Source organism: Plecotus auritus (genome assembly GCF_963455305.1).
Source record: "Plecotus auritus genome assembly, chromosome: 5".
NCBI lineage: Eukaryota > Metazoa > Chordata > Mammalia > Chiroptera > Vespertilionidae > Plecotus > Plecotus auritus.
Window position 1 is genome coordinate 184,863,348 of NC_137776.1, and position 22,574 is coordinate 184,885,921.

Sequence of the window (22,574 nt, forward strand, 5' to 3'; positions counted from 1 at the left end):
CTGCTGGCCCCACACGTGTGTCCCAGGCAGCACGTGCTCCCGCGTGATGGAGGGAGGGCTGTGAGCCCCGGGGCGGTGGTGCTTGGCGTCCGTGTTCGCATGTCTGCCGGCGAGTCTGTGCCCGGCCCGGAGCCCGCCGAGGTCCAGGCTGGGAAGGGCGGGCTGAGGACGTGGGCCTGGCCGTCCGGCGGGTCACGTCTGGTGGCCCAGCACCGCAGGCAGAGCCAGAATCACGGGGGAGGGAGGGCCACTCAGCCTTCCCGTGAGGCTGAGAGGTGCTGGCAGCAATGTGTCTGGTGGGTGCCGGGCGCCATGGAACCGTGCAGGTCCCAGGATCCGTGAGGTCTCCCTCCCAGTGGCCACGTGCTATGGTGTGGATGTCGTGTGCCCCCCAGTCATGTTGCGATCCTCACCCCAAAGGTGGTCCCAGCAGAGAGGCCTGTGGGAGCGCCTGCCCCCTGAGTGGGTCGGGGCCTCGCCGTGGGCTTCAGGAGCCACCTCCCCTGCTCTGCGTGTGAGGACAGGACCCGGGAGGGCTCTGCGTGTGAGGACAGGACCCGGGAGGGCTCTGCGTGTGAGGACAGGACCCGGGAGGGGCCTGCGTGTGAGGACAGGACCCGGGAGGGCTCTGCGTGTGAGGACAGGACGGGGGAGGGCTCTGTGTGTGAGGACAGGACCCGGGCGGGGCTCTGCGTGTGAGGACAGGACCCGGGCGGGGCCTGCGTGTGAGGACAGGACCCGGGCGGGGCCTGCGTGTGAGGACAGGACCCGGGCGGGGCCTGCGTGTGAGGACAGGACCGGGAGGGCTCTGTGTGTGAGGACAGGACCCGGGCGGGGCTCTGCGTGTGAGGACAGGACCCGGGCGGGGCCTGCGTGTGAGGACAGGACCCGGGAGGGGCTCTGCGTGTGAGGACAGGACCCGGGCGGGGCCTGCGTGTGAGGACAGGACCCGGGAGGGCTCTGCGTGTGAGGACAGGACCCGGGAGGGCTCTGCGTGTGAGGACAGGATCCGGGAGGGGCTCTGTGTGTGAGGACAGGACCCGGGAGGGGCTCTGTGTGTGAGGACAGGATGGGGGAGGGCTCTGCGTGTGAGGACAGGACCCGGGAGGGGCTCTGCGTGTGAGGACAGGACCTGGGAGGGGCCTGAGTGTGAGGACAGGACCCGGGAGGGGCCTGCGTGTGAAGACAGGACGGGGGAGGGCTCTGCGTGTGAGGACAGGACGGGGGAGGGGCCTGCGTGGCCGTGTGGCAGCTCGATCTCGCCCTCACAGCCTCCAGAGCTGCGCCACAGGCACCTGTGGGCACCAGCCACCCATTGGCTCTCTGTTACGGCCGCCGAGCTGGCCCGGACGCCGCGGCGTCTGAAGGGCAGAGGTGGCCCTGGGAACAGCCGGCTGGCCGCGTGACCTTGGACAGGTGTCGCCATCCGCTGAGCCTCACTGTAGGGGGCCGGCAGTGCACCGACCCCGGCACCGTAGGGTGGAGGGAGGCCGCGCGCTCACGGGGTGTCCGGGCACCGTGCCCGCTCGCTCCTGCGGCGATGTGATCAGAGCTGCGGAGTGGAGCCGGCGTCCAGGGAGGCCGCGAGCAAATTGGGACTTAGACGCCTCTCTCGGCGGCCCATCCTTTCATCCCAGTGCTTCACCCTCCACGCCCAGCGCTTGCCTGTGGAAATGCCCGTGGCCTCGCAGTCAAATTAGACGGGCGCGCTGGCGGCTTTGATGACCCTTCCGAGTGCATTACAGGCGGCGCCTCTCCCATGAGCCTCAGATGGCCGCCCCGAGAGGGCTCCACCTCGGCATGAGAGGAGCGGGTGACTCCTCAAGCCTCCCAGCTGGTGAGGGCAGCGGGGTGCAGGCTGGGGGTGAGGACAGCGGGGTGCAGGCTGGGGTGAGGGCAGCGGGGTGCAGGCTGGGGTGAGGGCAGCGGGGTGCAGGCTGGGGTGCAGGCTGGGGTGAGGACAGCGGGGTGCAGGCTGGGGTGAGGGCAGCGGGGTGCAGGCTGGGGTGAGGGCAGCTGGGGTGCAGGCTGGGGTGAGGACAGCGGGGTGCAGGCTGGGGGTGAGGACAGCGGGGTGCAGGCTGGGGGTGAGGGCAGCGGGGTGCAGGCTGGGGGTGAGGACAGCGGGGTGCAGGCTGGGGGTGAGGGCAGCGGGGTGCAGGCTGGGGGTGAGGACAGCGGGGTGCAGGCTGGGGTGAGGACAGCGGGGTGCAGGCTGGGGTGAGGACAGCGGGGTGCAGGCTGGGGTGAGGACAGCGGGGTGCAGGCTGGGGTGAGGACAGCGGGGTGCAGGCTGGGGTGAGGGCAGCGGGGTGCAGGCTGGGGGTGAGGACAGCTGGGGTGCAGGCTGGGGTGAAGGCTGGGGGTGAGGACAGCAGGGTGCAGGCTGGGGGTGAGGACAGCAGGGTGCAGGCTGGGGTGAGGGCAGCTGGGGTGCAGGCTGGGGGTGAGGACAGCGGGGTGCAGGCTGGGGTGAGGGCAGCTGGGGTGCAGGCTGGGGTGAGGGCAGCTGGGGTGCAGGCTGGGGTGAGGGCAGCTGGGGTGCAGGCTGGGGTGAGGGCAGCTGGGGTGCACCCTGGGGTGAGGGCAGCTGGGGTGCACCCTGGGGTGAGGGCAGCGGGGTGCAGGCTGGGGGTGAGGGCAGTGGGGTGCAGGCTGAGGTGAAGGCTGGGGGTGAGGACAGCAGGGTGCAGGCTGGGGGTGAGGACAGCAGGGTGCAGGCTGGGGTGAGGGCAGCGGGGTGCAGGCTGGAGGGCACAGGTGCACGTTGGGGCAGTAGGTGCCGCCGTTGCCCGCACACCCTTCCAGCCCACGCGCTGCATCTGGGCGGAGTGGGCACAGTGGATCCATTGGACTCTGAGCCGCAGACGAGTGATGAGGAGAGGCCACCGGGTGTGAAAGGCTCGGGGAGGGGAGGCCGCTCTTCCTCTCGCCGCCCTCACACCCTGTGACCTCCCGGTCGGCCTAGTCCCGGGGAGCGGAGGCGTTCCCAGGTCGGGCTACCTTTGGGGAGCCCCGTGGGAGCCCCCGACGCTGCATTTTGAAAGGCTTCTTCTCGGCCGGCCCTTAGGGGCGCCACAAGCCCTTCCTGGCTCCCCAACTCGACCTCACGCTCAGGAGCAACAGTCAGGGCCGGCATCTCCCGGCTCCAGAGGGTGGGAGGTCCCCGGCCCGCTGGCCCCCAGCCACTCTCCACAGCCACCCTCCTTCCTGGCCGGCCCCCTGGGAGCGCGCAGCAGCCGAGCGGGCACTCTGCAAATCTCCATGCCCGCTGGAGGCCGTCCCCTCAGGACGATGCTGCCGTGAAATCAAACCAGGCGCTCTCCCAGACCAGGGGGTTTCCTCCCCATCTGCCATCTGAGGTGCCGCCTTCCCAGCATGCTCCTGGGCATGCTGCCAGGCCCCACACCACCCCCTCCAGGTGTATGCCTCCATCCGCCGGGTCTTCAGACAAAGCAGCTCTGAAGAGAGCGGGGGACCCGGGCAATGCCCCTCTGCCCTCGCCGCGCACCAGCCACTCCGGAGGGTCCTCTCTGGGCGCCACGCCTGCTCCTGCCCCAGCTCAACCCTCACAACACCCCAGAGGAAGGTCACTGTTATTGGACCCATTTTAGAGATGGGGAAACTGAGGCTCGGGAGGGCTAATTACCTCGGCCAGGGCCAGGGCGTGGTCACGGATGACGGTCCTCCGAGGTCTTTCTCGGGCACCTGGCCGGCTGCCAGGAGTGTTTGTTCACGCCGGCGTTGCGCCGTGGGAAGCGCCGGAATCTGTGGGGTGGGTGTCGCTTAGTAATCACCCACGGACGCCTGGGGGTTCTGCGGTCGCACGAGTTCCAGCACGTGCGTGGCCGCTGCCCCTGCTGCTGTGGGGAGTGGCGCGAGCACACGTGGCCTGGACCTGCGTCCCAGGGGCGTGGGTGGAGGCCGGTGGCGGTGGGCGAATGCGGCCAGGGCACCCTCCGCACCCAGGACCGCAGAGCCTGCAGTACCCGCTCTCACTGGGAGGTGGCGCCCTTCCCCAACAGTTGGAATCTGTGGCTTTCAGGCCTGAAGCGGCCACAGATCCCGGGTGTTAATCAGGAAAGCAAACCACAGAGACCCCTTCCCCGGCGGGTCCCCCACCCCGCCCTCAGGCAGGGACCCCCTGCTGGGCTGAGTTTCCCTCGGCGGACGGGGACGGAGCAGAGAGGGGTGTCCCGCTCAGGTGGGCACCTGCAAGGCCGACCCGTGCCTCCCGGTGTCCATCAGGAAGGAGGTCACTGTGCACCCAGCGGGAGTGTAGGGAGTGGTGGCGGAGGGGGGGGGAGGGGGAGGAAAGGGGGCGGGCCCACCTCCACCCTGCTCGTGGGTGGGGCCCCTTGAGCGCCCCCTGCTCCCGCTCCGTGTGCACACCCCTCAGCCCGCGCCCAGGAGCACCCTTTCTCCCGAGGGCCTCCGCACCTGGCTGCCCGGGCCCTGGGGCCACCCTGGCAGGAGCTGGGGTGGAGCGGGCCCTGGGGTGTGGGGTCCCTGGAGGGTCCCCGGCCGCCTGGGGGTGAGGGAGGACCCACCCGTGCAGCTAGGGCCTGCGCCCCACAGGACTTTTGTGATCTCGGGCGCGGTGTCTGTCTTCCCTGCCAGCCCCCCATCCCAGCTCCCGGCGCCTGAGGTTTGCAGGCCTCGCAGCCGGCGCCAGGGGGCGGCGGGGAGCCAGCCGAGAGGAAAAATCCACCCATTTCCTGGGCTGAGTGCGTCGCCGTCGCCGGCCTTGTCCCCGCCTCCCGGCCGCGGCCCCCGCGCGCAGTCTGCCCGGCGCGCAGAGCCAGAGCGGGCGGCCCTTCCCGGCGGCGGCGGGGCGCGGAGGGCGCGGCGGCGGTACCGGCACCGGGACAGCGGCGGGGCGCGCGGAGGCCGCCGGCGGCCACTCTCTCTGCGCCCGGAGGCGGCGCACCATGGCCGGGGCGCGCGGGGCGGTGGCGGCGGCGGCGGGCGGGCGGCGGCGGGCCGAGGGGGCGCGGGGACACAGCCGGTCGCCCCTGCCCGCCGCGGTGCCCGCCGCCTGAAGGCTGCCCGGGGGCGCGGGGCCGGCGCCGGCGCGGCGCGGGCGCAGGAGGCGACTCCGGCGCGATGTCGGTGCCGCTGCTCAAGATCGGGGTTGTGCTGAGCACCATGGCCATGATCACCAACTGGATGTCCCAGACGCTGCCCTCGCTCGTGGGCCTCAACACCACCCGGCTCTCGGCGGCCAGCGGCGGCACGCTGGACCGCAGCACCGGCGTAAGTGCCCGCCTTCGCGGTGCCCCCTCCCTCCCGACCCCCCACCCCGGGCTGGGCGGCGGCGCCGAGGGAGTGGGCCGGGCGCTAGGGCGCAGGCAGGGTCAGGGGGCGGCTCCTCTGCGCTGCGGTAGTGACCGGCTCCCCACGCCCCAGCCCGGCCGCTCCCGCCCCCGCCCCTCCGGCCACGCTGCCTGGCTCTGCCCGTCCCCTCCCGGGTGGGCGCGCGGGGACTCGGGCTTGGAGTCCTGGTTCGGCTCCGAGCCTGTCGCTCGTGGGTAAGGTTAGGACAGGAGGCAGGGACTTGGGGATTGTCCAAGGTCACTCAGCAAGTGAGGGTGGGGACGCGCCGCTCAGCCCCAGGCGCGCTGGGTGCGCCCCGGACTCTGCGCGGAGCCCTCCCTACTTGGTGAAAGCCGGACCTGACCGGCCAGGCCGCGCCCGGAGCCGGTGCCCTCCCGCCTGCACCCCAAAGCCCCGAAGGCTCTTTCCTCCCCGGCCGCGCGCCAAGGTCCCAAGTGTGTGGAGAGGCGGGGGCTCGTCCCTTGGGTGCCACCAGCTGCGAGCTCACCCCGCTGCCCCCGCGCACCCCTCCCCCCTGCCTCCCTGCTCAAGGCCGGGGGAGGGGGCCCAGGCTTTGGGCAGGGCTGACAGAAGGGTGGCCCAGCGCTGGAGGGAGGCTGGGCTGGAACCCCGTGAGCGTGGGCAGGGCGCCCAGGGAAGGGGCGCGCCCCAGCGGCTCCCAGGCGGCTGGAAGGAGAGGTGAAGGACACCAGACTCCTGAGCTCCCCTCTGCTGTCAAGGGCACCGAGCTGGGGGGAGGAGGCTCCGGGGGACCCCCTCCTGAGACCCTCAGGGGCACCTGCGGGTTCAGGCAGCCCTGCAGTGTCTCCTCCTTCATGACGCTCCGCCTCTGCTTCTGAGCTGCTGGTTTGGAAGTGAATGGAATGGAATGTGCCCGCACTCTCCCTTCTCAGCACCAACTTCTCCCCACCCCGAGCTAAAAATAGCGGGCGGTGACCTGAGGCTGCGGGCAGGCCGTGGGCGAGGAGGGGACCGGGGAGTGTGTCGGCCCCGCCCTGGGCACCTGGCCTGGGGACCACCTGAGCCGGCTGCAAGGTGACACCTGCCATCCCAGCTCCGGTTTGCGGGTGGCCCTCCGGCACGCCTCAGGACTGAGATTGGGTGTGACGCCTGTCACCAGGAACTTGGTGACATCCGCCACACGGCGGGTGGGTGGCAGCCGCGCCGTGCGGGGGGCCTGGGGTTTCTAGGGCAGCCTGCGCCAGGCGGGCGGGGAGGGTGCGGGGGCCTGGGCGGGGAGGGTGCGGGCTGGGCCCCGGTCCTCCACCCTGGCTCCTAGGGATTGGGTGGCAGCTATTAATGGTCCAACGGTGAGGGCTGCATCTCCAGGTCAGGGAGCAGCGGCGAACGGGCGCCAGCCCCCTCCCCCTCCCCCTCCCCCCCCCCCCGCTCGCCCTCAGGGGAGGAGATCTTACTTCTCAGTTACGCGCCCACCGGGCCCCCCAGTGGCCTCCTGCCTCCCTCCCCTTCCAGCTTTGGCCCCGGCTGCCCCTCCCTCTGCCTAATGGATCGATTTGGTCAGACGCCAAAACGCCACTCTCCTGTGAATTTAAAAGATTGTGAACAGCGTGCCTGTCGGCCTCCCTCCCAGCCCCGGGGACCCTAATGGGAGACCCTTTGTTCTTGGGGACCGTCCCCTTTCGCGGTCAGAACGTCTTTAGACCGTTTCTGTCTGCTTTGCCCCGGGGTTGGCGTGGACAGCCCTGCCCCATGTCCTACCTGATGTCTCACTCTCTCTCCTCCCCCTCCCCCCCCGCCCTGCCCAGGTGCTGCCCACCAACCCTGAGGAGAGCTGGCAGGTGTACAGCTCCGCCCAGGACAGCGAGGGCAGGTGTATCTGCACGGTGGTCGCCCCCCAGCAGACCATGTGCTCGCGGGACGCCCGTACGAAACAGCTGCGGCAGCTGCTGGAGAAGGTGAGTCTGCACGGGGCATGTGCGTGCGCCTGTGTGCGTGTGTGTGTGCGTGTGCGTGTGCGTGTGCATGTGCGCAAGTGTGCGTGCCCACACCACCGCCACCGAGGCGTGGCCAGCCCGCAGGTTCTGTCTCAGCTCCACGACTCACTCTTCCTGTTGAGACTATTTGTGAATGAGTGAATGAGTGAGTGAGTGAATGAGTGAGTGAGTAGATGGGGACGCCCCAGGGCGGCCCGGGAGGGGATGACAGACCCTCGGGTCACTGCAGGCTCCGCTGAGAAGCCCGGGGGCTCCCCACGTGCTGTCTCTCCCCCGATGCCTTCACCTGCAGCCTGAGGCTCTGTGCCCAGCAGCCAGCGCCCAGGACCCGGGGTGCAGGCCACCCGGATTTCCCCCAGGGGGTTTTCCTGCCTTTGAGTGGTTGGGCTGGGCGCATGGCCGGCCAGGCATCGCCCACCGAGGAGGCACTCCCCCCGTGGGCGCGCTCCTGGCACAGAAGCAGGTTGAGCCGTCACCCTTGTTGCCCACCTGGGAACATTTTCCGCTCATTACTTCCCTGCATCTTCACATGAACCACGTGAGGTAGATGAGACCTTTCATGCCATCTCGAGCGGTGGAAACCTGGGTCCAGGGAGAGGCCCCGGCTCATCCCGGGAGACAGCGGTGAGGGGGGGCCGCACTCACCCCCGGGCCTGGCAGCCTCTGCCCCACAGGGGGGCTGCTGCTGGCGGCGTAGCCAACGCGGCTCCTGGCACATTCCCCCCAGAACCCTGGGTTCCCGGAGAGCCCGGGGGTCGGGGTTCATGGAGGGAAGGAGAAATGGGGGCCTTCTGTTCCACTCATCACCCTCCCCTCAGGCGAGGGGACCCTTCCCACCCTGAGAGAGCAGGTCACACCACGCACACACATAGGTACACACACACTGCACACACCTCACATGCACACAGATACACACACATAGATGCACACCTCACATACACACACCACACACAAATAAATACTCATACACACAGATACACACACACATAGGTACACACACCTCACATACACACAGATACATACACACACACAGAGATGCACACACCTCACATACACACAGCTACATACACACACCACACACACAAATACACACACTGTACACACCTCACATACACACAGATACATACACACCTCACATACACACAGATACATACACACACCACACACACAGATACACACACACCTCACAGACACACAGATACATACACACAGATACACACACACATAGGTACACACACCACACATACACACAGATACATACACACACACAGAAATGCACACACCTCACATACACACAGCTACATACACACACCACACACACATAGATACGCACCTCACATACACACAGATACATACACACACCACACACAGAGATACACACACACCTCACATACACACAGACACATACACACAGATACACACACCACACATAGATACTCCTACACACCACACACACACAGCCATGAAGCCGCGGCCTTTCCCTCAGTTGGGGGCATGAGAGGAGCCTGTATGGGAGGTGTGAGAGGGCATGGGGGGGTGAGAGGGCATGGGGGGGTGTGAGAGGGCATGGGGGGGTGAGAGGGCATGGGGGGTGTGAGAGGGCATGGGGGGTGTGAGAGGGCATGGGGGGGTGTGAGAGGGCATGGGGGTGTGAGAGGGCATGGGAGGGGTGTGAGAGGGCATGGGGGGGTGAGAGGGCATGGGGGGGTGCTGGAGGGCAGCGGCACTTGCAGGAACCAGGCAGATTGCTCGGTCTGAGCCCAGCTCACTGAGACCCTCGCTCAGCTGCGGGTGGAGCTGCGGGTCCCTCTCTTGGACCCCGTTCCCCAGCCGCCCCGTCATGGCCCCCAGGAGGGCCTGGGAGGGCCCGTGTTTCCTGGGCAGGAAGCGGCGGGGCGGAGCGGGTGCAGCCGGTCCCTGGGCTGCGCCCCTTGAGGGCCGAGCACTGTTCTTTTGCCACCGAGTGAGTCACTTAGAAAGACAGATGCCTTAGCAGCTTCCGCCAACACGGACTCACACAAACCAGACCAGAGCCTCGCCGAGCCTTTAATTATTCAGAACTCAGGAGGGAGGCGCCTGGGGAGCTCGGGCGGGCGCTGGGGGCAGGGCCTGCGCTGAGGCCCACCTCCCGCTCCGACAGGAAGCCAGCCAGGGTTCCAGGAAGCTACAGGAGCCCTGGCACTGCTGCTCTTCCTCCTGCCCACGGACAGCCAGGCACCACTGCCTGGACGTGCACAGCCCTCGCTCTCCCGGTGGGCACTGCCCTCCCAGGGCACAGCCATTTGCCCTGAGGGCCTGGCTGCTCTGCCCTCTGCCTGCAGAAGGGGCAGGGCCTCCTGCTCCCCTCTTCCTTCCTTCCCCTGGTGCTCCCCCTCCCCCTCCCTCCCCCTCCTCCCCCCTCCTCCTCCTCTCCCTCCCCCTCCTCTCCCCCTCCTCCCGCTCCTCCCCCTCCTCCCCCTCCTCCTGCTCCCCCTCCCCCTCCTCTCCCTCTCCTCCCCCTCCTCCCCCTCCTCCTCCTCTTCCTTCTCCTCTTCCTCCTCCAGCTGGGTTGCCCCCAGTCTCCCCTCCTCTTTCCTTATGGGGGGGCGGGGGCAGGGCGAGGCCAGGGCACTGGGCGGAGCAGGGGGCGGGCCCAGCGCTGTGCACCTGTGCCCTGCCTCTGGGCGCATCCCGTCCACTTCCACTTCCGCACGAGGGCTCCACCTTACAGCCCCCTACGGGCGGGGGGGGGGGGGGGGAGCCCTACGGGCAGGCAGGGCAGGCGTCTCACGGTGGAGCTGGGCCCTCGCCCGCAGCTCTGGTTTCCATTGGCCTGGAGTCCTTGGGAGGCGCCTGGGGTCAGCGCGAGGACCACGGAGACCCTCGGAGGGCGGAGGGCGGAGGGCGGGTAGGGGCAGGCACGGCCCTGAGTTTGAAAGTGCGGGCTTGGGGGTCGGGCCAGGTGGTGAGTCGTGGCTGACGGCCGCTGTGTGCGGGCAGGCACGTTCCTAACGCCTCTGAGCCGTGTCCTTACGTGTAAAACAGCATCCACTTCCCAGCGTGCGGTGAGTAACGGAGCCGGGACGGTGAAAATGGTCCCTCAACATTAGCTACTCCCCGAGGCAGGTGTGACCGTGCCGCCCACCCCCCAGGCAGGAAGAGCGTGGATGCTCCCAGAGAAGGGGCTGCAGGCTCCATCTTCTCGGGGTGAGGGCCCCCGGGTGTAACCTCATTTGCATCCGGCCAGCAAGGTGGGGGCCCCATGGGGAAGGGCTGTGGGCCGGGGGTCTGTGTTGGTGTCAGGCCGCTGAGTAGCTTGGCATCTTGAAAGTGTTTCCTGAATTTAAAACGTAGTGTTGGACATTTTTAATGCGTTAAAGGCGCCGCTTCTTTGGCAAATGAAAAGCCCCCCTGTGCTGTGAGCGGCCCCCGTTAGACGCTGAGATCCAAGCCTGTGACTCAGCAAGTTGTAGCTGTCGCCTGCAGTCAGGAATCTTAGCCCCCGGCTGGGGCGGGGTCTTGATGGAACCGCCGTTGTGTCCCTTCCTCCCAGCCACACGGCTGCAGGGGCGCCCCTGTGCACGGGGTGGCTGAGGTTACAGGTGTGCAGGGGGCCGTCCCCCTCCCTCCATGAGTCTCCCCCGTCCAGCAAGGTGGCTGAGGTTACAGGTGTGCAGGGGGCCGTCCCCCTCCCTCCATGAGTCTCCCCCGTCCAGCAAGGTGGCTGAGGTTACAGGTGTGCAGGTTACTCCGGGGCAGGCATTGTGCCAACAGGGTGAGGTGGTTTCCACGTCATGTGCAGCCACTTCTGGCTCAGCTCATCAGGGAGGCCTGCCTGGAGGAGGCGCCGTTGGGGCTGGGCCTTGAAGGGCAAAGGAAACCGAGCATTGCAACTTCATTCAAAGTGACAGAGTCAGACAGGTGAGGGGACAGGGGGACTGCAGGTGCCGGAGCGCACACACCGAGCGGCCAGATTACTGTGCGTTCAGAGATCATAACAATCCGGCCACTCCGTGTGTGTTCCAGTTTGTACAGCGTCCGGGGAGAGAGGGCCGGAGCAACGGGGCCACCCCGTGCTGCACTCTACGACCCGGAATTGCGCCACAGGATTTGTGCGCGCTGCTTTCGAATAATGCCCCCAGTTCCCGGCATTTTAGCACGCCGAGACGAACAATGCCAGTTTCTCTTGCGGAGAGGCCTTTGCGGGGGGTCTCTTTTATTTTATTTTTTTGGGGGGTGGGGGCGCGGGGGAGAAGCAGGAAGATGTGGGAGCCATGCTGCCGTCTCCTCTCACTGACCGGGTGAAGCTGAGCCTCCGACCCGAGTGGTTTTGCTCCTGAAAGGGCGGGGTATTCAAAACCAGCAGGCGCCCAGAAACGGGGATTTGCGGGCATGGAGGTGCGTCCCTCCCTCGCGATTGCACTCGATCCCGAGCCCACGCGCCCGCGCCACCGCGACAGGCCTGAGCCGCGAGCCACCGCCCCACGCGCGGCCGTTTCCTGAAAACGAGAGGCGCCGGCCGTGGCTGCGCCGAAACGCGTTCCTCCAGAGCGCCCTGCAGCCCTGTGGCTGTTCAAGTTCCGTCTCCAGGCGAGACGCCCTTCCGACGTGCCTGGGAGGGTGCGGAACAGCCACCCGTCACTTTGCGGGTGATGGGTGCCCGACGCCGGGCCCCGAGTGTGCATGTTGGCAGAGCAGTGTCTACCCGGGATGGTGTGGGGTGAGGGATAGCCCACGAGGTGGGGGAGGAGGACCCGATGCCGGATCAGACCCAGAGTCCCCTGCGCCTCCGTTCCCCGCCCGCGCTCGGCCCGCCTTTCTCGGCAAGGCACCCGGTGAGATTAGGGGGCACGAGAAGCTGTGCCCGGGCTGGGGGGAGCCCCACAATGCTGCTCCTCTTCGTGGATGTTTATGTCTGCCTAACTGGGTTCATCCTGCAGAATAAAGAGAGTAGGGACCACCCCCCCCAAAAAAAGGGGGGGGGGAAACTCACCCAGCCGCACGCCTGGAGCGGTGGCCCGTGAGGACCCGGCCTCCTGCCCTGCATGCGTCCTGGGCTCCAGCCTCTGGGAGGTGGCAGGGGGGCGTTCACCAGACCCATTGGCTGTGTTGGGGAAGCGCTCGGTCCTCGCCATCCCCGGTGCTGGTGATGAGCGAGTAAATAATGCATCGGCCGCGCTGGGTCCCGGCGTGTGGAAAGGTCCCCGTCGCGTATTAGAAGGCGAGGGAGGTTGGCTGTGCTGCCACAGCTCCCTCCTTGACCTGTGGCCTCCTTGGCAGGTGCAAAACATGTCCCAGTCCATCGAGGTGCTGGACCGGCGGACCCAGCGGGACCTGCAGTACGTGGAGAAGATGGAGACCCAGATGAAGGGCCTGGAGTCCAAGTTCAAGCAGGTGGAGGAGAGCCACAAGCAACACCTGGCCAGGCAGTTCAAGGTGCGTGTGCTCCGCCCCCGCCCGGGCGGGGCGGGGTTTGCTGCCCTCAGGGGCAGGGGCTCCCCTCTCCCTCTAGAACTAGCGATTGGGGGCGGGGGAGCCGAGCGAGGCTCGCTCTTTGCTGTCCTTGGAGACGAGGCAGCTGCCCGCTTGCGCCCTGAAAGGGAGGCCGGGGCCGCGGTTCCCAGCACCTGCTAGCGTCAGAGGCCAGGGGTCCCGGGTCCGAGCTCCGGCCACGTGCCAGCTCCGCTGCTGCCGGGGGCCAAAGCACCTCAGCCGAGGACTAGCTTCCTGGGTTAGCGCCGTGCCTGGGCAGGGGCCACGCAGGGCCATTTCCCCGTCCGACCTCACTGAGCTGTGGCACGGCTCCCTGTAGGGTCACGGGGAAGAAAGAGAGAGACACCAACATCTTTCTCACTCTGTGGTAAGTGCCCCTCCTCTCCGGGTGACTCTGGACCTGAAGGCCGGAGTGTGACCTGAAATTATATATACATACGTATGAATATGTATATATACACGCATACATACATATACACCGCAGAGCGGACGCGGCTTCCGAATTCCTAAATGGAGAAGTGATATGCACCTTCATTAAGGCAGACAAGCATGTTAATTAGAACGCTGGCCCGGATTTCAATGAGCGGGTCGATCACACAGCCCGCGCGCGCCTGAAAGTTGCTGACGCGGGCGCCCTGTCCCTTCCACGCCGTGTCTCCCTTTGATGAGCTCTGCGTGAAGCAAGCACGGGCTCGCTTTTAAAAGGCCCCCCCCCGCCCGCCGTTCTCTAGACGAAATGGCGAGCTGATGGAGGTACAGATCTAGATCATGCATAAAACAGCGCAGGCTTGACCCGGGGAGGAGAAGGAGCGGCCGCTCTGGCCCGGGGCAGGCGGGCGTCCTATCGCCCTCGCTTCTGCCGACCTGCCTGACCGGAAAGAGTTTGTGTCTCTCCGTCAAAGGCCAGCACTCCCTTCTCGGGGGGGTAGCGGGGGATGAAGGGGGGGGTAAGGCAGAGTCCTCTCAGGGGGACGGGTCTCCCCCGCAGCCAGGGCTAGCTCCTCTCTGCGAGCGCCACCCACAGAACCCTCTCCCCCAGGCCCCGCATGGGGCGCGGGGGCGCTGGGGGGGAAGACCAGCAGCCCTTGCCCTCCGCCAGGCTTTAGTGGCATTAGACATGCCAGCACCGTGTGGTGAGGGATTTCGGTAACTGGCAAGGCCGATGGGACGAGCCCTAGCGCTGAAGTGTGATTTTTTTTTTTTTTTTTTAAAGACCGTGTACCTATTTGTCTGTGAGTGGCTGTGTGTGTAAGGCAGGCTAGTGAGGTAGCTCTTCAACGGTATTTCATTTTCTTGCTTGCAGGGCTAACTTAAAAGCGTTTTTTCAAAGCCGCAGTGACTGAAGAGGCATGTAACCATGTTCCCATGACCGAGGGCCAGCCCTGCATTTTTACTGCCCTTTCCCGATACTTAGCGCCATTTCACTAAGGAGTCCAGCCACGATCCTCTTTTTTGCATGCGACTGTAGATGCATTTCATGGATCCTTTGAACCCTTGTCAATGCATTTTTTTTTTTGAAAAAGAAAAAAAAAAAAAAAAAAGGAAACGTTGTGTATGTGACCTAAAAGCATGTAACCTTCAGATGTTGCATTCTACCTGACAATAAAGACCTTTCCCAAAGATGATGGTGTTCTGAAGACTGTTTCATATGCTCTGCTAACGCTGGGGCCAGCGGCTAAGCCAGCCCGCGAGCAGGCGGGAGTGTGCCGGCTCCTCGCCGGGGCGCGGCCGGGCCAAGGCAGGGTGTGACGAGTTTTTGCACGCATCGCACTGAACCCAGCTTATTTTAACCTTGCAGGCGATAAAAGCGAAAATGGATGAACTTAGGCCTTTGATACCCGTGTTGGAAGAGTACAAGGCCGATGCCAAATTGGTTTTGCAGTTTAAAGAGGAGGCCCAGAATCTGACGTCAGTGCTTAACGAGCTACAAGAGGAAATTGGCGCCTATGACTACGATGAACTGCAGAGCAGAGTGTCCAATCTTGAAGAGAGGCTCCGTGCGTGCATGCAAAAGCTAGGTAGGCCCAGCACCCCGCGGGGCGGGCGCGGGGCGGGGCGGGGCCTGGCCCCGCCCACCGCGGCCCGCGCGCTGGCTCAGGGCGCGGTGCTGAAGTGGACAGCGCCCGCCTGGCTTCCGGAGGAGCGGAGGGCTGGGCAGGGCTGGGGCAAGGGCCCCCCCACCCCCACCCCGTGGAGGAGCCCACGTGAGGCGTGCAGGCTGCACCCTGGCAGCGCGTGGTCCCACCCCGGGCAGAGGCCAGCCGCAGACCCCACTGAGTATGCACATCTGGAAAAAAATTAGGAGGATGTTCGTTGTTGCAAACCATCTGAGGAGTGTGCGTGTGCACGCGCATGTGTGTGTGGGGGGGGGTGAGCTCCTAGGACACGAGTGGCTTAGGGCTGGCGACTGCATCTCCGGTTCCCTCCAGGGTGAGGCCCAGGCTGAGCAAGCGCCTCAGGCACTGTCCCGGCCCGGAAGAGCCGATTCGGTCCCCCCGTGGAGGGGGGTGACCATTCGTTCGTAGGGGCAGCGTGAGTTCTTATCCGTGACTGAACACCCACTCGCCTTACCAACCTTCCTGTTCATTGCTTTTGTAAGTCTTTTTTTCTCATACTCGCCCGAGGATATTTTTTCCATTGATTTTTTTTTTTTTTTCAGAGAGAGAGAGAGAAAGAAGAAAAGATGGATGTGAGAGAGACACACCCATCAGTTGCCTCCCACACTTCCCAGACCAGGTTCGACCTGCAGCCCAGGTGCGTGGCCTTGACTGGGACCTGAACCTGCGGCCCGTTGGTGTGAGGGCCGACGCCCCACCACTGAGCCACACGGGCAGGCCCTGCTTTTACAAATCTTAGCATGGTGGTGCCCGAGCCCACTTACATCCCAATTCCGCTTTTTAGACCTTCTTCCTAAAGATTAGCTGGCCCTTCTCATCACCGGGTTTAAAACAAAGGTTGCTCACTGCGTAGTGTCTTTTTAATTATTTTTTTAAATATATTTTATTGATTTTTTTACAGAGAGGAAGGGAGAGAGATAGAGAGTTAGAAACATGGATGAGAGAGAAACATCGATCAGCTGCCTCCTGCACACCTCCTACTGGGGATGTGCCCACAACCAAGGTACATGCCCTTGACCGGAATCGAACCCGGGACCCTTCAGTCTGCAGGCCGACGCTCTATCCACTGAGCCAAACCAGTTAGGGCTGTAGTGTCTTTTTTAGAGTAACTCAGGGTCCTTTCATTTTATCCTTTGGTTTTATCTGATGTCCTTACTTCCCTTTTTATTCACACCCCCCCACACACACACACACGCGCGCACACACACACACACACATGCACACACGCTCCAAGTACCTTATTAGAAATTTAAGGCATCCCCAAAGAGTAGGTGCTGGTGCTGTTGTCCATGACCGATCGAAACCATCTCCCCCAGGAGGCGCTGAGGGCGGGGGAATCGCGTCAGCAGCGACTCTCTGACCACGTTCCCGGGCCCAGAGCTGCCCCAGGCACCGGTGGCCACATGTACCAGCCGCCGCTCTGGTGGGAACCTGAGGGGGTGGCGTGGCGATCGGATCCGTGCCACGCGTGCACTCCGGCTGTGTCCCAGGAGCGCGTGCCGCGGCGTGTTTCCAGTGACATGCGTCCTGGCACCCAGGTCCTGGTGTGTCAGGAGCTAAGGGACCTGGGACAGTCCCAGGAGGGCTGTGGGATGGACGGCCGGGGCCTGCTGCTCCATTCTGGCGTCCCGAGAGCGCGGGGTGCGCCTGAAACGCAGTGACGCTGGGCTCTGATTATTCCCGCCGGGCATGGCCTTGGGGTTTCTGCCCGGATGACCCCGAGCTCACTGCCACCTCTCTCTCTCCAGAGCCCCCCCCCCCCGCCCCCCGGGGTCTCTCTCGGCCTCTGAAGAAGCTGACGGCCAGAGCTTGTAGGGGGAAGGGCATCTGTTCTTTTTGCCCCCAAGATAAAACCTCCACATTTTTCAATGAGCGGATCACGGAGCAAAAGGGAAATTCAGAGCAAAATGTTACAAACGGTGAGAAGCGCAAGGCCTGTGGAGGGGGTGCCCCGCCCGGCCCGGCCTGGTTTAGAGGCCCGGCCTGGTTTAGAAGCTGCGAGAGCTTAGCTGATGGCGTCAGATCTTGGGGCTGTCACGTGGTCCCCCTCAGGCTGCTAAGGGCTCACTGGGGAGTGGAGAGAGGCTGACAAGGCCCTTGGAGGCCGCGTTCTCCTCGCTGGAGGGCAGCCACCTGCTTTCACCTCTGGTTTCTTGCTCTTTTCTAAAGACCTTGATGTTCAGAGAGCCTGCGAAGTGGGGTCTGCAGGGGGGGCCTGGGGGTCTGCAGGTGGGGAGCTGGGGGTCTGCAGGTGGGACCTGGGGGTCTGCAGGTGGGGCCTGGGGGTCTGCAGGTGGGACCTGGGGGTCTGCAGGTAGGGCCTGGGGGTCTGCAGGTGGGGCCTGGGGGTCTGCAGGTGGGGACCTGGGGGTCTGCAGGTGGGGCCTGGGGGTCTGCAGGTGGGGACCTGGGGGTCTGCAGGTGGGGACCTGGGGGTCTGCAGGTGGGGCCTGGGGGTCTGCAGGTGGGGACCTGGGGGTCTGCAGGTGGGGCCCGGGGTCCGCAGGTGGGGCCCGGAGTCTGCAGGTGGGGCCCGGGGTCTGCACTGAGCCAGCACCAGGCAGACGGGGATGAACCAACTGTGAGACCGGCTGGGGGAGGCAGTAAGCGTGGTGACAGCCATGTGACTCTCCCAACGCGGTGACCAGCTTGGCGTCAGCCTCTCTACATCTGAAGGAAGACGGAGGGGTCCCTGTGCCCTGGGGTGACTGTGTGAGGCCATGGGTATCATTTACATCACTCGCTCCGCACCGTGCCCTGCACAGCAGGGGGGGTAGGTAGGTGGGCAGGTAGGTAGATGGATGATAGGTGATTAATAGAGACAGATAGATGATAGACAGATGGTAGATGATTGACAGAGAGAGACAGACAGAAGGACAGGCGATAGACAACCGACCACTAGGTGATGGACAGATAGAGCCGGAGGCCGCCTGGCGGGTCGAGCCGCTGCTGCCACGTCCCCTTCCTCGGTGTTCCTTCAGCTCGGGGGGAGCTTAGGGCCCAGCGAACCCCTGGCTGCCTGACTCGTCTTTATTTCAGCCGCGAGCAGGCGCCCCTCAGCAGCCGGGCTCTGCACGGCGGTTCTCAGGAGAACAGGCCGGAAGGCAGCCCGCGTGGCGCCCGCGCTGACCACTGTCCCGAGGCCGCCCTTCCTCCCCGCCCTCTGCTCCTGGGGGCTGGGGTGCAGTCTGACGGGGGGCCCAGGCCCAGGGCACAGGGCGTGAGAGGCACCTGCACGCCACTTCCCGAGCCTCCTGTCCCCCGCCCCCCGCCCTCCTCCGCATGCGACCTGGCACACGCCCTGGGCACGCGTGATGAGAGGGGCACCTTCCTGAACTGACGTGCCAACCGCCCCCGCGGCTCGGCCATGGGTTGGGCCTGTCGGTCCCCGAGGTCCTGGCAGAGCCCGTCTGGACAGAGAACCTCCACCCGGCCCTGTGCCTCAGCCTGCTGCCAGCGATCGGGGTGGCCCGGGCAGGTTTCAGGGCTCCTCTGGGGGGGCGGTGGGGAGGGGACCTCGGAGGGGGCAGAGAGGGGCTGGCCCTGCTGCGGGTCACACCTGCCCTGCGGGTCACACCTGCCCTGGGATTTGTTTCCCGAAGCGGCCTCTCCCCTTCCGAGCAGCCACAGGCCGGGAGGTCCTGCACAGGCAGGACGCAGGGACCGGCATGGCAGCCCCTGACCTGGCCTTTGCTGAGGTGAACCCCATGTTCTCCGCACCCCGGTCTGGTCTCACAGTAACAAGAATAGTGGGGCCTCCACGGATCACTGGCCGTGTCAGGCGTGTGCCCTGAGTCAGGCGTGTGCCTGTCAGGCATGCGGCTGGAAGCTTCCGTTGCCTCCCCGCTGTGACCCCACCATCCTCTGAGGCAGTGTCGTCACAGCCCACAGGACACTGTCTACGCCACACGCCGCCCCCTCCCTCTGCGGGGACAGATGGCGAAGCCATGGGCTGGCGAGGATTTCCTGAGGGATGGGTAATTTCACCTCTAAGTGCCTGAGAGATGAGTCACTCACTCTTCATTCGCTCATTCATTCATTCACTCATTCATTCATTCACTCACTCATTCACTCATTCATTCATTCACTCATTCATTCATTCACTCATTCACTCATTCATTCACTCACTCACTCACTCATTCACTCATTCATTCACTCACTCATTCATTCACTCACTCATTCTTTCATTCACTCATTCACTCATTCATTCATTCATTCACTCATTCATTCATTCATTCACTCACTCATTCATTCACTCACTCATTCATTCACTCACTCACTCATTCATTCACTCTGGACCACGCCCAGCCGAGTCCTGGGGAGACAGAAAGGGCAACAAGCTTCTTGCTTAGGACCAGGAGACCACACGCTATGTCTGTGGCCCCAGGAAGTGTGGTCGGGCAGGACGGGAGGTGGGGCTCGGAGGGAGAGGTCTGGAAGAGGCATCTGTTTGGGTCCAGCCAGGTAGACAGGTGGGAAGGGGTGGCATTCCCGATGGAGGACAGCTGGAGCAACAGTGTGGGGGGGAAGGGGTGGCATTCCCGATGGAGGACAGCTGGAGCAACAGTGTGGGGGGGAAGGGGTGGCATTCCCGATGGAGGACAGCTGGAGCAACAGTGTGGGGGCCAGAGTCGGCCCGGCCAGGCCTGTAGCTGAGCAGGTGCTGACCCGCCTCTCACCTCCGAGTGTGATGCGGAGGGCAGAGTCGGTCTCCTGGCCCCTGGGCCCGGCCTGGAGGGAGGGAGGGCGGGACAGAGGCCACCGCCTCCCAGCTCAGGGCTCAGGGGGAGGCCGGCGGAGGGGCGGCCGCTCTGCCAACCAGCGGCTGTGTGCCCAGGTCAGCGTCGGCGGGACAGGTGGGGTGTTGCACGGCGCAGTGGCCGCCAGAGGCAGCCCGGGAGGCCACGGGCTGTGGGAAGGGTGGGGCTGAGTCAGGGCTGTGCCATGCGGCCCTGAGAACAACCCCCCTCGTCTGCAGCCTCCATCGGATGGGGGAGGGCCCTGAGCTCACGCCCAAGGTCCGTCCGATGCTCGCTGACCCGGGTGCCCAGAGCCCCGCTCTCCGCCCTCCAGGTGGCCCTGGGAAGGTGGCGGCCTGCGAGGTCTGGTTCTACCGACGGGAGGGGCCGGAGCAGGGGCTGGAGCAGAGCCGCCTGTTCCTGCATCCTGACCCCGTGGCCACTGTGTCCTGCATGGAGCCCTAGGCCTGCCACAGGTGCCGGCCGGGCCAGCGCCTTCTCCCCGTCCCCACTTCCCAGAGAACCAAGCTTGGCAGGCTGACCGCCTCCCCCCAGAGGCGCTGCAGGGGCTGCCTCGAGGGGAGGGAGGGAGGTGGGGGGGAGGGGAGGTGCAGCTGCCCCTCCCTCCGCACTACCCCCGCCTCAGCTGCTCTTGGTTCCGGGGAGGCCCGGTGTCTGCAGGAAGAGCCAGGGCGTGAGCCGCTGTCTAGCTTCGATCCCAGGCCGGGAGCAAGGGGGCCCTGCACCCCACGGCGGGGCCAGGCAGCCAGGAGCGAGGGGGCCCTGCACCCCACAGCAGGGCCAGGTGGCCAGGAGCGAGGGGACCCTGCACCCCACAGCGGGGCCGGGCAGCCAGGACTGACCCGCGCTCTGCTCTCTTGCAGCCTGCGGCAAGCTGACGGGCATCAGTGACCCCGTGACCATCAAGACGTCCGGCTCCAGGTTCGGGTCCTGGATGACCGACCCTCTGGCCCCAGAGGGCGACAACAGGGTGAGTGCCCCCTCGTCGGCCGGGCCGGGTCGTTTGGACAAGGTGCAGCTCGGGTCTCCACATTGACCCATTTCCAAGGTCGCCAGCAGAAGCAGACACTAGACTAGAAGGTTCCACAGTCAGAGCTGCCGTCTCAGCGTGGGAGATCAGGGTCCCTGGAGCGCAGGTGTCTCCTGGGGGTGCCCAACCTGGCAGGGGTCAGGGGGCGAGAGCCTGGCATTGGGGAGAGGGCTTCGGGGCCTCGGTGGCACCCTTCCGGTTTCACCTTCCTCTCCCGGTTCCTCTCGGTGGGAGAGGTGCCGCCTGGGGCGGAGCCGCCGGCTCCCTGGGCACCGCTCACCGCCCCGTCTGCTCTGCCCGCAGGTGTGGTACATGGACGGCTACCACAACAACCGCTTCGTGCGCGAGTACCGGTCCCTGCAGGACTTCATGACCACGGACAACTTCACGTCGCACCGGCTGCCGCACCCCTGGTCGGGCACGGGCCAGGTGGTCTACAACGGCTCCATCTACTTCAACAAGTTCCAGAGCCACATCGTCATCCGCTTCGACCTGCGGACCGAGAGCATCCTCAAGCAGCGCAGCCTGGACTACGCCGGCTACAACAACATGTACCACTACGCCTGGGGCGGCCACTCGGACATCGACCTCATGGTGGACGAGAGCGGGCTCTGGGCCGTCTACGCCACCAACCAGAACGCCGGCAACATCGTGGTCAGCAGGCTGGACCCCGTGTCGCTGCAGGTGCTGCACACCTGGAACACCAGCTACCCCAAGCGCAGCGCCGGCGAGGCCTTCATCATCTGCGGCACGCTCTACGTCACCAACGGCTACTCGGGCGGCACCAAGGTGCACTACGCCTACCAGACCAACGCCTCCACCTACGAGTACATCGACATCCCCTTCCAGAACAAGTACTCGCACATCTCCATGCTGGACTACAACCCCAAGGACCGCGCGCTCTACGCCTGGAACAACGGCCACCAGGTCCTCTACAACGTCACCCTCTTTCACGTCATCCGCTCCGACGAGCTGTAGGGCCTCTCTGCCCGGAGCCCGGCCCGGCCCCCCGCCCGCGTGGAGATCCCGCCAAAAAGGGACGCTCGCCACACGGATCGCACGGATGCGGGAACGCCCGGCCGCCGCGTGGCGCGGGGCGGCGCGCGGGCACGGCCTTCGCGTTCCTCCGGCTCGGGCCGGAGAGACCCCCCCGACAACTTTGCAGCTGGAACTGCAGCCCAGGGCTCCCCTCGCCCCCCCGTCAGCCCCCCCTTTTCGGTCAAATGACATACTAGAGAAGTACGGCGCGTCTGTGGCCAGTTCTCGCCCAGGACGGCCCGCTGCCAGGATCGCATGGGCGGTTCCCTGAGGGCGAGGGCGGTGCCGCTGGGCGGCTCAGCGGGCCCCGGGCTCCCCCGTCGGCTCGGCGTCCAGGGGCTCGCCACGGGCTTCCCTGGTGTGTCCCCAGCCCGGCGCCGCTCCTCGACCGCGTGTCGTGTCTCGGAGTTCCCGTGGCGAGGCCCCCGTGGCCGGTGCCCGTGGCCGTGCCCGCGGCGCCCCCCGTAGCGTGTTGTGCAGTGTGTCTCGTCCCGAGGTGGTGACCGTGCGTGGTCTGCGTGGTGTTGTCATGCGGTGCCGTAGTTTGGACCCGTCGGCGGGTCGTTCTTGTTGCTACAAAGAAAAAATAACCCTCAGTGTTCGCCCTTGTAGAGAGAGAGCCAAGTTCACGCCGAGGCGAGCAGAGGGGCTGCTCGTCCAGTCCGACCTCTGACCCCGGGACCCCGGGGAGAGGGGCTCGCGGGGAGACTCCGTTTCCGGCGGGAGGGAGGGTCCCGGGGCGTCGTGTGCGGGACGTCCCCTCTGGAGGAGGAGCAGGAGAACTTGTGCTCTCTAGTTACCTAAGGACAATAAACGTAGTTGGAGACGTGCGGCTCCCTGGTCATGTCTGAGGGGCTGAAACGGT

General features: G+C 65.4%; 1 protein-coding gene across 4 annotated transcripts in view; it reads left to right on the forward strand.

Moving 5' to 3' along the window:
• OLFM1 (olfactomedin 1) overlaps positions 1-22,533 on the forward strand; it is a 30,094-nt gene extending 7,561 nt beyond the window's left edge. The window contains exons 1-6 of one of the 4 annotated variants that reach the window (XM_080671085.1): positions 4,751-5,256; positions 7,104-7,253; positions 12,552-12,707; positions 14,563-14,782; positions 20,505-20,611; positions 20,975-22,533. In XM_080671085.1, the coding sequence (XP_080527211.1) occupies positions 5,107-5,256; positions 7,104-7,253; positions 12,552-12,707; positions 14,563-14,782; positions 20,505-20,611; positions 20,975-21,649 (1,458 nt within the window). In that variant the 5' untranslated portion in view covers positions 4,751-5,106 and the 3' untranslated portion in view covers positions 21,650-22,533. Of the gene's footprint in view, positions 1-4,750; positions 5,257-7,103; positions 7,254-12,551; positions 12,708-14,067; positions 14,387-14,562; positions 14,783-20,504; positions 20,612-20,974 lie in introns of those variants that run through there. The other 3 variants (XM_080671084.1, XM_080671086.1, XM_080671087.1) reach the window with 3 other exon arrangements.
• The last annotated feature ends 41 nt before the right edge of the window (positions 22,534-22,574 follow it).